This window comes from Staurois parvus, unplaced genomic scaffold (genome assembly GCF_062004578.1).
Source record: "Staurois parvus isolate SC_StPar_1 unplaced genomic scaffold, SC_StPar_1.0 ptg000531l, whole genome shotgun sequence".
NCBI classification, from domain to species: Eukaryota; Metazoa; Chordata; class Amphibia; order Anura; family Ranidae; genus Staurois; species Staurois parvus.
In genome coordinates, this window is record NW_028318327.1 from 1,125,164 (window position 1) to 1,140,326 (window position 15,163).

The 15,163-nt window shown below is 43.2% G+C and overlaps 1 protein-coding gene across 1 annotated transcript in view; it reads left to right on the forward strand.

Moving 5' to 3' along the window:
- Positions 1–15,163, forward strand: part of LOC149451555 (uncharacterized) — a 133,000-nt gene that overhangs the window by 65,209 nt on the left and 52,628 nt on the right. The window contains exon 3 of the mRNA XM_089690552.1: positions 12,429–12,508. Coding sequence (XP_089546678.1) covers positions 12,429–12,508 — 80 coding nt within the window. The remainder of the gene's footprint in view (positions 1–12,428; positions 12,509–15,163) is intronic.

A 15,163-nucleotide genomic window follows, 5' to 3' on the forward strand; every position in this document is an offset into this window, starting at 1 on the left:
CCCTGTCCTAGTACTCTATGGAAGGTGAAACTTTCCAGGGTAAATTTGCAGGACTGGGAGGTAGGTGAAGTTTCCTCGCACTCAATATTGCCTGTTTTTCCGTCCTCTTCGGATATGGTCCATAAAGCCTTCTCGATCTCACTGGTGAATTGTTTCCTTTTTTTGTTTCTTTTTTGTTTAATTGTTGATTCCAGAGAGAAATTAGAGAAGGAACAATTCAAATCTCTGGTGACTTGTTTCTTGTCCAGTGTAGATGCAGCCAGTGAAGTCTTGTCATCTTCACTATTGGCTGATTTTTTGTCAGCATTGGATTTGGCCAATGAAGCCTCCTTGCTCTCACTGGTATGTGAAGTATTGGGAGGTTTCTTGTCCTCCATGGATGTAGCTTGCTGAATTTGCGCAGTGCCTTTGTTGGATGGTATCTCATTTTTGCCTGGAGAGAGAGAAAAAAAGTATTATTTCTACTTCCGCATCATTTATGTGAAACAGAATCTGTGGCCATTTAAATGTCTTTTTTCTTTTACATATGGAAGTGAATCTTTGTTATGACACTAATCCTATGGGACACGTTTTTCTTTATGGCAGTTCTATACATTCATAGACAATATGGTTCTCAGCCCTGGGCATCTATTGTCAGTGCATGGCTTTTTAAACCCCATGACATCCCTAAGGGCTCTTTCACACTTGACTTTATTTCTATCTCTTGCCAAACGCCCCTATAGCTTTTGGCAGGCGTTTGGAGAGTGTTTCAGGAGCATTAAAAATGCTACCCAAACGCCTGTCTAACGCCCCATGCGCGGTTATGAGGCTGTTGATAGGCGTTTGGCAAGCTTAAAAACCGCATCACAAACGCCTATAATGAAGTTCTAGGCGTTTGCGGAGCGGCACTATAGACTTGAATGGGAGGCTTCAACTCCTGACTCGACATGAGGCGTCAGTGTGAACAGCACTGTGTGCTGCCATGTGCAGAATTGTCATAGGCGTTTGAGAAGCTTTAAAAACGCTTCCCAAAGGTCTTTCTGAGGCCTGCTGACAAAGCTAGTGTGAACTGAGCCTAACAGCTATTAAATGCTGAGTAACCGTACTTACACTTTCTGACCACCAACAGATAGCAATCCTAATGTGATTATATGACCATACTGAGATCTTAGTGCCAAAGACCAATGATCAGCTACAATGGGGAAGCCATACTGACCCATTCCATACTCAGGCTGCGCTTTCTGCTAAGTAACTCTTGTGCTCTAGGGCTTGTTTACATCATATCCATTGAGCTACGTTTTTTCTGCACACCACCGTACAATACAGCATGTTGTACTTTTCAATGGGCAATGGGGTAAACAAGGCTTATTGAAATGCATTCTTTTTCTTGTATATGCATTCATACTACGTTCAATGCATCTGGTGTAAATGAGCCCTAAGCTGTTCCTCCCTCTCAATGCAATTCCATCACTCTGCTTATCTTAATTGACTAAATATAAATGTTAACACTATTTTGTATTTGGTTGTGAGTCCGTAGTTGTGGTGACACCCGAATTTTCCTAACGACTTAAAAATGTGTGTGTAGAATAATATAACAAAGCGGAATGAATAGTCTGCTCCTGCAGCCCCCAGTCTGCCTGGTCATACAGATCCTAGAACACAACTGTCTATAGGAATGATCCTAGTGAATGGGAATGTCATTGGGGGGGCAGTGTAAGGTCTCATTCCTATTGATGGCTCCTGTATACACAGCCTGCCACTGGGGAGGCACTCACACTGACTTTGTATTTATCCATAGACCATGTATGCCTCCTGCACACCTGACCCCTGACCCCTGTAGCCCAACTGTCACCTGAATTCAACTGACGGCTGGCTGACAAATGCTGCTGCTAATGACAAGTGCTATTACTGGCAGGACCTCCAGGTATGAGACTTTGCAGCAGATTCATAACAACGTATCCCCCATCCGTATTGTCCATCAGAAGATTTCCCCTCTATTCCTGTTCTGGTGTCAGCCCACAATGTTGGCTTTTCCATCACTTTCTATCCCAGTGACATCGGTGGTCAGGACAAATATAGCGAATTAATCTTTGTAATGGGGGCATAAAAAACCTGAGAGGGGGTCTAACTCTTTCCTAGACTCTACCCGGTGACCCCGCTATGTGTATGTATAGTGACCCCAATATATATGTAATTGGTGATAAATCTTGTATTTCCTTACAGTGCCTTATATCTCTATTATATCTCACTAGACTAATACTTACTTTCTGCGTCTTCTTCTCCTAATTTTGTCTGAGAAAAGGGGCAACATCTGACCAGAAACTGCCAAAATCTCTTCCCAGTTGCCCTAAATCTACCCCTTTTAGGGGCAGAATCTTGGGGCTGTGAGGCTGCTCTGTGGTCCTCTGTTAAGGGTCCCACTCCTTGTAATGTAACAGGATCCTCCTTGTTGGTTTTCAGGAGGTCCTTCACATCATATCCTCTCTTTCTCATAAATAGCCGCGTCATGATTACAAATGACAAAGCTTCACAGAGAAAGAAAAATCGCTTCCACTCCTGGTAGCGTAGACGAAGGGAATGACAGCAGGCTGTGCAAGCTCCTGATACAGGAGCAGCTGAGGGGGCGGAGCCAAGTGGTGATGACATCACGGTGTGGTAGCTATGGAAACAAGGTCACATGACCATATATGGAAAAAGCATTGGGCTTCCTATGTGGTGTTTGTAAATCACATTTTTTGGGTAATTTTTTTTCAACTAAAAGAAATGTGGGACATCTTTGCTCAGCTTACATCTGTATTATTCATGTTTGATGTATCCAGCACCCAATGAAATCATGTTATTCCTGTGTATGGATGGGATTCACAAACCTAGAACACCAGGACAAGGTTCTATTTGTAGCCCTGTAACTGCCATGTTCAGATCTGCTGGCTCCCAACTGAAATTAATGGTCATGTGATCTTAGTCTGGGGGGGAAGACATTTTGGCCATATAGTGTGTAGTCCGTTGAGTGGCAGGCTGTAATATTCCTTCATTATCAGGATATTGGTCAGATTTCAACGCTGAGATAGAATGACAACTGGTCATGTAACGCTGTATACTAATGGATTTCATATACCCTTTTATTTTAGAAATAGAACTTTCTTTTGGTGATGTTTAATATCCACTGTTTTTGTGTGTTTTTTTTTTTTTTTTTTACTATATAAAGGAAAAAGAATGTAAAAAATGGGACAATATGGTAGTCCTCAGCCCTGGATATCTATTCTTAGTGCATGGCTTTTATAAGTCCCCATGACATCCCTTAGGTCACCAAGACATAGCAATCCTAATGTGATATCTGACCACACTGAGATCGTAGCCCCAAAGAGCACTGATCAGCTACAAAGGGGAAGGCATACCGGCCCATTCCATAGTCAGGCTGCGCTTCCTGCTTAGTAGCACTCGGGCTGTAAGGCTTGTTTACACCATATCCATTGACTGACTGCGTTTTTCTGCATACCACTGCTCATGTATGGTGTGAAGAAATCTTTAAGCCGGCCATAGATGAGTCGAAAACCGAACATTCTGTCGATCGAAAAATGAGAATAGCCCATACAAGTGTGTCATCATTTGTTTCATTTTTCTAAAATAAATTCCAGCATGTTGCGTCTGGCACTTTCCATTGCTGAATGAAAATCGCATCTCGCAGCAGGCGCACTAATAATGCGAAAACCAAACGATTCTACGTTCAACAAGAATTTTCGCTTGGTTTTCGATTCTATCTATGGCCGGCTTTACTGTCCTCCCTCTCAATGCAATTCCATTTGCAGACCCTTGCTGTTTCCTTATGGTTCCCTATTGTTATTATGTCAGTCTCACTGAGGAGCTGCCACTAAAGTATATGGACCATTACAGACATTTATGGACTTTTGGGTTATTTTATCATCATTTTTTATCATATATGTACCAGTTGTTGCTTCTTATTATACTATACTCCTATTTACTTCTATCAATGCCATCATTCTGCTTATCCTAATTGAAAATCCACTGTCCTGTGTCTGGTTTCATCTCAGTAGTTGTGGATGCTGCCCCAACTTTCTTGATGTGTTAGAAATATTTGTGTATGTAATAAATATATAAAGTGCTGTAAAAGAAAATCTTTGCCCCCTTCCTATTTTTTTTTCATATTTATCACACTTAAATTATTTTGACCATCAAACAGATTTAGTGTGTGCTTGTCTCAATCCAGAGCGCTACGGGCTAGTTCACATTAGATGCAGTCCTGTGCCTTTTTTTCTGCATAAAAAATGCATGCACACTGTTTTCCATGTACTCCAATGGGCCTACTTCACACCAGTGCAGTCAGTTCCAGTTAGCTTCCGGTGCAGAAAAAAAAATAGAACATGCTGCATTTTTTCCATACAGAACTGTACTGAAACGGCAAACTGCATGAAAACTGCGTGTGGTGTGAACTGTAAGCAAAAACGTATCTTTAATGCATCCGTTTTTGTATTGTGAACTGGCCCGAAGTGTCATTTTTCTCTGCTGCCTCATTCCTGTGCTATCAGTTTGAGTCACACCTGACCCCAAGAGAAAAAAGGTGACAGGTGATGGAGCTCCAGCACACAACCTTTGATGGACAACCTTATTTCTGTTCCTGTGTGATGTGTAAAGGGGAGGGGGGGTGTCCCTTCCCTCCAATCAGCTCTCAGTGAGCTCTGCAGACCGTAACTTCAGCTCTCTGCTCCCTGCTTTCTGAAAGCTCAGACATTCTGTAAAAATTCGGCATTTTGAATAGCTATAGATGACAGATGGCCGCAGATAAACAGATATAACTTATGTAGAAGGATTTGTTTCATCTTCATGCGTGTACACAATATATATATATACATACTCACACACACACAAACAGTGCTGTCAAAAAAGTATTTGCCCCCTTCCTGTTTCTTTTTTTTTTTTTTTTTGCATATTTGTCACACTTACATGATTCAGACTGTTAAAAACATTTTAATATTACACAAAGAAAACTAGGCTAAATACAAAGTGCAGTTTTTAAGTGATGTGATGCTTTCATTTTATTAAGGGAAAAACAATCTGTCCAAACCTGCCTGGCCTTATGTGAAAACGTAAATGCCCCCTAAACCTATTAACTGGTTGTGCCACCCTTGATGGCAACAACTGCAATTAAACATTTGCAATAATTGGCAATGAGTCTTTCAAACCACTGAGGAGGAATTGTGGCCCACTCTTCTTTGGAGAATTGTTTTAATTTAGCCACCTTGGAGGGTTTTCCAGCATGAAAGGCCTTTTTAAGGTCATACCACAGCATCTCAACGGGATTTAAGTCTGGACTTTGACTTGGCCACTCCAAAACCTTAATTTTATTTTTTAGTGGTGGACATGCTGGTGTGTATCGGACCATTGTTCTGTTGCATAATCCAAGTGCTCTTGAGCTTGAGTTCAGGAACTGATGGCCGGACATTCTCCTTCAGGATTTTCTGGTAGAGCACAGAATTCATGGCTCCATCAGTTATGGCAAGCCGTCCAGGTCATGAAGCTGCAAAGCTTCTATTAATGTGCTAATGTTCTATTAACTTTTTATTAATGTGCTTTGATACAGTAGTTTGAGGACATCCAACTTCTTTTGCATTTACCTTTTGAGGCTTTCCCTCTTTTTGAAGGGTGTCAATGATGGTTTTCTGCACAACTGTCAGGTCAGCAGTCTTTCCCATGATTGTGATTCCTACTGAACCAGACTGAGAGACCATTTAAAGGCTCAGGAACCCTTTGCAGGTGTTATGGCTTAATTAGCTGATTAGAGTGGGACACTTTGAGCCTAGAATATTTCACCTTTTTTACAATATTTTAATTTTCTGAGTTTTTGGATTTGGGGTTTTCATGAGCTGTAAGCCATAATCATCACAATTATAACAAATTACGGCTTGGACTATCTTGCTTTGCATGTAATGAGTCTATCTCATATATTAGTTTCACCTTTTAAGTTGCATTACTGAAATAAATTAACTTTTGCACAATATTCTAATTTTTCGAGTTTCACCTGTATATGCCTCTACCCACATGCCAGCTCCTCTGGGAAATGTAGTTCTTTACTACACTGCTCCTTAGTAAAGTCATGCATACAGTTCCATGGGGCTGCTCTATAGAGTGTGAATGCCACTGTTCTGCATGGCCCCGCATCAACACTTGTAGCAGGGTGTTACACATGGTTGTAGGGAAATAAATAGAAACTGTATGACAATGTTCAGAAGGTAAACATGAACTCCAGGCAAGCAACTAAATACAAATATCTGCCAAAGGATTTGTATTTGTGCCCTGGCAAGGTCCTGGCACTGCAATTTATAGACTCCTAATGGCAGAACAGGTGCCCTGATTTTATTCTGCTGAAGTCAACTAATGTTTACAGATCTGGTCTCTCTCCCAGTTTGTTATTGGACAGTAAAAGAAGAAGCAGAAGATTGATGACTGCTCTCCCTCTGGTCTCTCCATTTATCAGAATGTTTCATGCTAGCACATGAGCACTATAGCACAACTGACTGGCTCCTTGTGCTGCTTTTCTCTCTTCCAGTCTGAGCCCTGCTTTACAGTGGACTTCAAGAGGCAGATACCAAGTCAAATTCAGGTTCTTACACTGCCTGCATTTAAAAACACATTTCCTGATATGTAAATTAATACAGATCTGCATGAATTTGTATCTTTTATATCTGCCCAGAGTTCGGCTCTACCATTTCTTGAATAGTAGCTGTGTTTATTGCCACTGTTTTATAAATGGCATTTATCTTCCCTTTGCAAAGTTCATTAAGAAGCTTTAATCTGTTCCTGACATTACTCCTTACATATAAAGTATTTGTTTAAAAATAGCATAAAGGAAACAGTGTAGATTGAAGCCAAAAAGGACACATGTAAAGTTACACTCACATCTGTCTTCACCGAGGTGCAGAAAAAACAAAAATGTATCCAAAAGTCCGTTCCCTTCTTCCAGTGTAAAACAAGTTATGACATCACATTCCAATCTGATTAAACCCATCTTATAACGAGTAAAAACAACAGCAAAATAATACTCTGCATTTAAAATAAGGGCTACTCAAATTAATTGCTAATTCACAGCGGACATGTCCTAATAACTGCTCAATTGTGATGTAGATCCCAAGATATCATTTCCTACATCAGCTGCAGAACTGAACAGAAAGGTCAGGTTAGGGCCATGAAGAAATTTGGTGGATTCGCCTTGTTAGAAGTAAAATGCAAAATTATAATATGGAAATACATATGAATGGCAGGACATGCCTTCTTAGGGCTTCTGTTTTTCAGCCTGGTATTGTCTGAGGACATCAGGCCGCCCCACTATGGACACCTCTGATCTCCAATACCCTGAAAACCTAGCAATACCTTCTCCTGGGCCTAATGATCTTCAGAGCAAAGGCTCCAAATTCTGTTCATGAGTCTTTCTGCAGTCCACGGGCTTCTGTACACTAGGGTTTGGTAATTTTGAAAAATATTTTAATATGGGTCTCGAAAGTAGAAGTTGCAACTGTAGTTGAACCTTGCCAGTTAGTGTAATTGTCCTATTTAGCTGCATTTCATTTGTTTTCTTTAATTTATATGTATTAATAGGCACATATTGTGAACATATGACGGTTGTAGAGCATACCCTCACAATGCACCACCTTGATACAACATCACCATTTCTTAAAATGTATTTGAAGCCAAAACATTGCTTTTAAAAGCTTTGGATAAAATGGTGATGGGTTAGAACCTCTGTCAGGTTTTTATTACTGTCTCTGGTCCTTTATGTCTGTTAAGGTACTAGGGTATTAAAGCCATGGCATGCTTATCAGCAGTTAGTCACATTCAAGAGTGTAACATGTCAAACTGGAGACATTTCACTGCTCATCCAAGTTCACCCATAGTACATCTTCAGTTCTGGCAGGGAACATCCCCAACAGGGACAACTGGTTTTCAAGAGGCATGAAAGAGGCCCTCTTTGTCAAATTGGAACAACCACCCATTAACGGGAGTGGGGGATCTTCAACACCATGTTATCCTCAAACAATTCCACTTTAAAATGGCAACCCCACTGATTTGACAGCAAGTCACTGCTTTAGTCCAGTGACTTGAATGATTAACACATGCCCCAGACCTCATGACACCATAAGGATGGGATCACGGGTGTTGCATCAGGGGTCGCAGAGGTTGCAATTGCGACCCTGGCCCTGCTCCATGGGGGCCATGCAGCCTCCCTCTGACATTAGATCTTGTGTCAATGTGTTTATTTGTGAGTGGTGGTGGTCACCTGGGATACCAGTATATGACAGGACAGACCACTCCCCTTCATGTGGAATGATAGGCAGTACTGTGGGGAACTTTCTTTCTTCCTGGTGCACAGACCTACCTTCTCCCCACTGCCTCCCAGTGAGTTGGTCCCCCTCCCTCCTCCTATGTCTCCTCCCCTCACCTCTCTATCCAGGTCTGTCACTGCTGGTCTCTCCTCAGCTCCCTCTTTTCATTGTCACCCCTCCTACCTGTCCTCAGTCATGCCAGGGGCCCGGCCATGGGATACACATGCTCTCTAGCTGGAGGTGGTCCGGGTGCCAGCGATTCTACAACGGGGCAGCAAGTTCATCAAGTAGTAAAAGTGAAGCATAGAGGAAGGGGGATGTTCGAACATTTTACAGTGTGGGACACAGGGCTAGGGGACTTCTACACATTGAGGGCATTGAGGAGGACTGAAACTTCTCCTGACTTCCCCTGTACTGGGGACATTCAATATGTGGGGGAGTGACAGGAGCCAGTATGGGGGAGGGGTGAGTCCTGGACATGCTGGGACTTGTAATGTACAGGCTGCAGGAGGACCCCTGTGTGAAGGGACCCTATCCACTGGCGTAGCATCAGGAGTCGCAATGTTGGCCATGCCCAAGCTCCAGGGGGCCCGTCTTGAGGTCCAGGACTGTATCCTCAACCTCCATCTCTGCAGCATCAGCTGCTCAGAATGAATGAACAGGAAGAGCTCTGCACAGTCTTCCTGTTCATTCATAAACCAAAGCTAACAACAAAGTCCTCTTCCCTACTGACTAACACCATCCTCTGCCCTGCTGACTGACACTGTCCACTGCCCTGATGACTGACATTGTCCTCTGCCCTACTGGCTAACACAGTCCTCTGCCCTACTGGCTGACACCATCCTCTATCCTGCTGACTGACACTGTCCACTGCCCTGCTGACTGACACTGTCCACTGCCCTGCTGACTGACACTGTCCTCTGCCCTACTGGCTGATACAGTCCTCTGCCCTACTGGCTGACACTGTCCTCTGCCCTACTGACAACATTCTCTGCCCTACTGATTGACAACATCCTTTGCCCTACTGACTGACATCATCCTCTACCCTGCTGACTGACACTGTCCACTGCCCTGCAAACTGACACTATCCACTGCCCTGCTAACTGACACTGTCCACTGCCCTGCTAACTGACACCGTCCTCTGACCTACTGGCTAACAGAGTCCTCTGCCCTTCTGGCTTACACCGTCCTCTGCCCTACTGCCTGACACTATCCTCTACCCAACTGAAAAAGTTATCTGCCCTATTGTCTGACTCTTTCCTCTTCCCTACTGGCTGACACTGTTTTCTGACCTACTGGCTGACACTGTACTTTGCCCTACTGTCTGACAGCATCCTCTGCCCTACTGGCTAACACCGTCCTCTGCCCTACTGACAAAGTTCTGTGCCCTACTGTCTGACACCATCCTCTGCATTCTATGCATGAAGGTAAAAAACCTTCTGTGTGCAACAGTGCCCCCAGCCCCCTTAATAGTTATCTGAGCCTTATCGCGATCCAGCCTCAGATGTCCCGGGTCTCTGTCTCCTCATTGACTGAGACAGCAATCGGGGGCCATTGGCTCCCATTGCTGTCAATCACAGCCAGTCAGCCAATGAGGAGACAGAGGGGGTGGGCCCAAGCCTCAGCTCCGTGTGTGAATGGACACACAGAGCAGCAGGTGCCCCCATAGCAAGCTGCTTGCTGCTTGCTGTGGGGGCACCCCACAGGAGCGAGGAGCCAGGAGAGCCTGCGAGGGACCTGAGAAGAGGAGAATCCAGGCTGCCCTCTGCAATACCACTGCACACAGCAGGTAAGTTAGACATGTTTTTTAATTTAAAAAAAAAAATAACCTTTAGAATTCTTTTTTACCTCCCATCCTTTTCTTGGACAATCAACATCTGACTTGATGCATTCCATGATGACTGGATTAAGGTGACTGCTGTAGCTATGCTGGCTGGGTTATGTCCATGACACTTAATAGAACTGAAGAAGCTACATGGATGAGAGAGGAAACACCTTTATGTTTTGCTTTGTCTTTTAAAGTCACTTTGTGGTAGTGTAATAACGTGCTTTACTAAACAAAAAGGCTATATCTACAAACTATGTACAATTTTAGGAAAACAATACATATCATACTAAGTATCTCAAAACATGCATACAACATATACATGCACACGCTATCTATCCTTTTTAGCAAATGAACATGGACAATGTATGCAATAGAAATGCACTAAAAGTTACTTAAGTAGTAGATGTAGTGTCATCCCCAGGTAATGTTCTTTTTTTCAGTCTTTCTGTATTATGGAGTGGTCTTCCTTCTATCCAGGATATATCACAGACTGCTCTTTGCTTCTCAAAGTCCTCCAAAACAAAAAAAGCCCCCCCCCCCCCCTTGTCTTTTGTACATAGCTGGGTTCAAGTCCTTTGTCCTATTTCCTTTTCCATGAGCTCCATGAACCAGTCAAATTAGTTCAGTAGTATATGAATAGGGGAAGCCTAGCTTCTAAAAACAATACCTGGTAACCAAAATGCATTATTCCATATATATATATATATATATATATATATATATATACACAGTGGGGCAAAAAAGTATTTAGTCAGCCACCAATTGTGCAAGTTCTCCCACTTAAAAAGATGAGAAAGGCCTGTAATTGGCATCATAGGTAGACCTCAACTATGAGAGACAAAATGAGAAAAAAAATCCAGACAATCACATTGGCTGATTTGGAAAGAATTTATTTGCAAATTATGGTGGAAAAAAAGTGCAACATCTCTAACCTTATAGGTAGAGATGCAGAGAACTTCCTCAAAGAGGAAAAATAAAGTAGAACTACAGGCAAAACGTTTTCTTTCAATTTGAATAGAGTAAGGTTCATAATTGCTGTCAGTTCTTTTTTGCCACATTTGTCCCATTGGGGAATTTCCCTTCACTTTCTGTCCCACAGTTTAGACAGAAAGTGAGAGGAAAGTCCCCCAAAGTGAAGGAATTCCTAGTTGTTACAAGAACTAGTGTTCCATTGGAACATTCATTTCTAAACCTGTTCTGATGACACCCCAAAGTTCAGGGTGGTTTGGGAATCTTTAAAGTTTTTTTGGCTATACTTCTCTTATGGATCACAGGAGTGCAGTTGTTTCTGCACTCCTGTGACCCATTTTAAACCAACAGCTGGCTTTGGATGTCACTGGGGACATCCTGGGGAAAGATTCTGACCTTAAAGTCGGGATCCACCCAGAAGCCTGGACCAGCAGCTGGCATGGACTCTTAGAATGCTGCTGAGAGCTTGAGCCAGATTTCCCACCCCTTTCACAGTCCAGCACTCCAGTGATAGTCACCGATGCTCCGCAGGCTGAAGACTGAAAACTGAGCAATTAGCGGTGTTTGATCGCTCAGTTATCAGACAGCTGCAGATGGGATAAATGCTGCAGCCATCAAGGTAAGTATGATTGTTTATTTTTTTTAATTCCCATACTTCTCTTTTGAGAATCCTCTCCAGGGCCACAGTGAATGTTCCGTTGCTCTAACTTCAAAGAATCATGGAAAATGTACTATCACACCATGAATAGCAATCCTCTGGTTTTATTTGTTTCTTGGAGTTGCTTTTTAATTAGATTTTGTTCTTTAAGCAATGCACACAGAAAGAAATTTAGTCAAGGGCCCATGGTAAATTCTATATAGTAATGTTATTCTCCTAATTTTATGAGAGATAGGGATCACACACAGAGTTCTACATTACAAATTCTTGCTGATAGAAACTTGGTTCATAACTGACTGTTGTGACAAGTCCATATCAAAGTTAGTGTGGGTTTCAGGCATCCGCTGTGTGTGTTGGAAGACTACAAAAGACCACTAGACTGATTGTTTAGATGGAAAATGCTGGAGCCAAAGAAGTAAGCTGGTGGACCTCCTCGAGGGACACTGGTGTGTCAATCATTAGATGTGTATGGCAGCAATCCTGCCCTGTGAATGTCTACTGTAACAGAAAATTTCAAAAATATATTGTGAAGTTTTACTGAGAATTCCTTATTACTGTCTGCATTTTTAAAATGATTTGAATTATATTTATTTGGCGTGCTTACTGTACCATATTTTCATGATCTTCTATCATTTTCATATTTTTTATGGTTACCCTACAGCAAGGGAAGGCAACCTTTCTGAGGTGGAGATCTACCTGGAAAACAAGAGATCTACCTGTAAGAGAGCAAAGATCACCAGGGTATGGCGTCATTTTTTTTTTTTTTTTTTTTTTTTTTTTAAGAATTTAACTAGCAAGCCCCCAATCAAAAGTAAAGACAGCATAAAGATAACTTAGAAACATCTTATAAAACTAATGTCACCGTAGAAATATAAATTTAGCCTACCTTAAAATTTAGCTTTAGTGGGAAACTCGGCATTCACTTTCATTCACAATTTTTCCATGTCTGGGTAATAATTTGTCACCCCGCACCCCAAAAGTCTAATGCTGGAGTTCATCATGAAAGCAGAACTGCAGGCTGATTTTTTCGACTAGTTTCAGGCTTGGCTATCTGCTCTGATTTTAGGCCAGTGTAAGCAGTGGGTAGGTCAGTAGTAGGTAAGGCAGTGTACAGAGTTTAGTAGGATCAAGAGAAGTGTACAGAGGTCAGCAGTATAAACAGCAGGGATTAGTAGGGCAGAGGACAGGGGTGAGCAGGTCAGAGGTCAGCAGGAGTGAGGACAGGGGGTTAGGAGAGCATGGTACTGGGGGGGCAGGAGGGCCTGGTACAGGGAGGTCAGGAGGATATGGTGCATGGGGATCAGGAGGGTATGGTACTGGGGAGTCAGGAGGGCATGATGCAAGGAGGTCAGGAGGGTATGGTATAGGGAGGTCAGGAGGGTACAATGCTGAGGAGTCAGGAGGGCATGGTATTGGGGGGTCATGAAGGTATGGTATTGGGAGGTCAGGAGGGTATGGTGCATGGGGGTCAGGAGGGTATGGTGCATGGGGGTCAGGAGGGTATGGTACTGAGGAGTCAGGAGGGCACGGTGCAAGGAGGTCAGGAGGGTATGGTGTAGGGAGGTTAGGAGGGTACAATACTGAGGAGTCAGGAGGGCACAATACTGAGGAGTCAGGAGGGCATGGTATTGGGGGGTCATGAAGGTATGGTATTGGGGGGCAGGAGGGTATGGTACTGGGAGCTCAGGAGGGAACAATCCAGGGGGGGCAGAAGAGTAAGGTACTGGGGGGTTAGGAGTGCATGATGCAGGAAGGTCAGGAGGGCAGAATAAAGCAGGGTCAGGATGGTATAGTACTGAGTGTTCAGGAGGGCAGAGTACAGGGGGGTCAGGTGAGTACGGTACTGGAGGGTCAGGAGGGCACGGTACTGGGGGGCAGGAAGGCTTGGTGCAGGGAGGTCATCAGGGCACAGTGCAGGGAGGTCAGGAGGGTTCAGTGAAGGGAAGTCAGGAGGGCACGGTGCAGGGAGGTCAGGAGGACACAGTGCAAGGAGATCAGGAGGGTATAGTACGGGGGGTCAGGAAGTCACAGACCTTCTTTCCTTAGGCAGATTGGTGCAGGGAAACTGCCATGGCAGAGCTGCATGTTCTGACGCTGATCCCCATCAGCCCTCCACTTAAAATAAAGCAATCACATGCAAATACTTGTGTTTAATAAAATTTTGCAGCTTACATGTACATGCCAGCTTGGAGGATGAAATGACTCAGTACCCTGTTCCAAAGACAAAAATTACACTATGGAAAGGTGTCCCATGGAGGAGATACCGCTGTAAGTAGTTCCGGCAGCTGCTGGTTTCCCAGGGAAGATGATGCCCAAAGGTAAGAAGTGACGCAGCCGGTGAGCCATAAATTACGTCACAGTACTGGTGGAAGAGCCCAGTGGGAACCCTGCTAGATGGATCTTTAACCATGCACTGGCTAAGTGTGCGACTGCGTGTTCTGCAGCCGTGAGGGAAAACACAGGGTCAGCAACATGGGGACCTGTTTGTGCATGCTGTTGACAGGGAGAGCGCCCCACAGTTTCTATTTACAAAGCAAGACTGCTATTAACTCTGTATATATAGTAAAAAGATAGTGAGTGCTCCTAAAAAACAGCTGCTAAAATACCAAAAGGTACTCTGAAGAAGTGCCATTGCATGAAAGGCCTCAGGAGGAAGCAGACAGCACGTGACATCACCGCCGCCAGAGCTAGGAGGAAGCCCGGCTGCCATTTTAACTAAGGGTTAGTGCTTCCTATTTATGTCACTATACCCTGCTTGCTGTATTGTGATTTCAATAAATACTCACTGAACATACTACACTATGGATACCTGTTTTGTGGCTCCTTTATGGAGTTATTAACCCCACAGGTTACCCTAGAGTTTCAAGTGTGTCCAGAGGAAAAGGAGCCCTGTACTCAGGCTGAGCACCTAATACAACCTTAAGGGGACCTCTGGATCCAGCAGATCTTTTCACTACTCTTAAAGGCTTGATGACTGCACCATAGAGGAAAAGTCCACTGGATTATCCAGTTATATCTTGAGGGTTTAAATTTATGCGCATTATCCATGCGCTTCCGTTGCGTGCGCACTATTACTATTGGCTGGAGTCACAAGTCAATCTGCTGCAGTGTCTTATCCTGGGATATATCACACATTTTTATTATTTATATGCTCTTATGGGAACTTTATATGTGGACATTCATTTCATCTTATGCATATGAGTTTTATATCAGTTTATTATCATTTTATATTATTCGTTTAATAGCGCTACACCTTTATTTTGTTTTAACTCTGTATATATAGTAGAGTTGCAATGGGATAAAAGGAACAATAAAAAAAAAATCATCTTTTTTTTTGTTTTGTTCTACTTGAAATAAATGTAGACTTTTATTTCCAGAGTTCATTTTGTTAGGAAT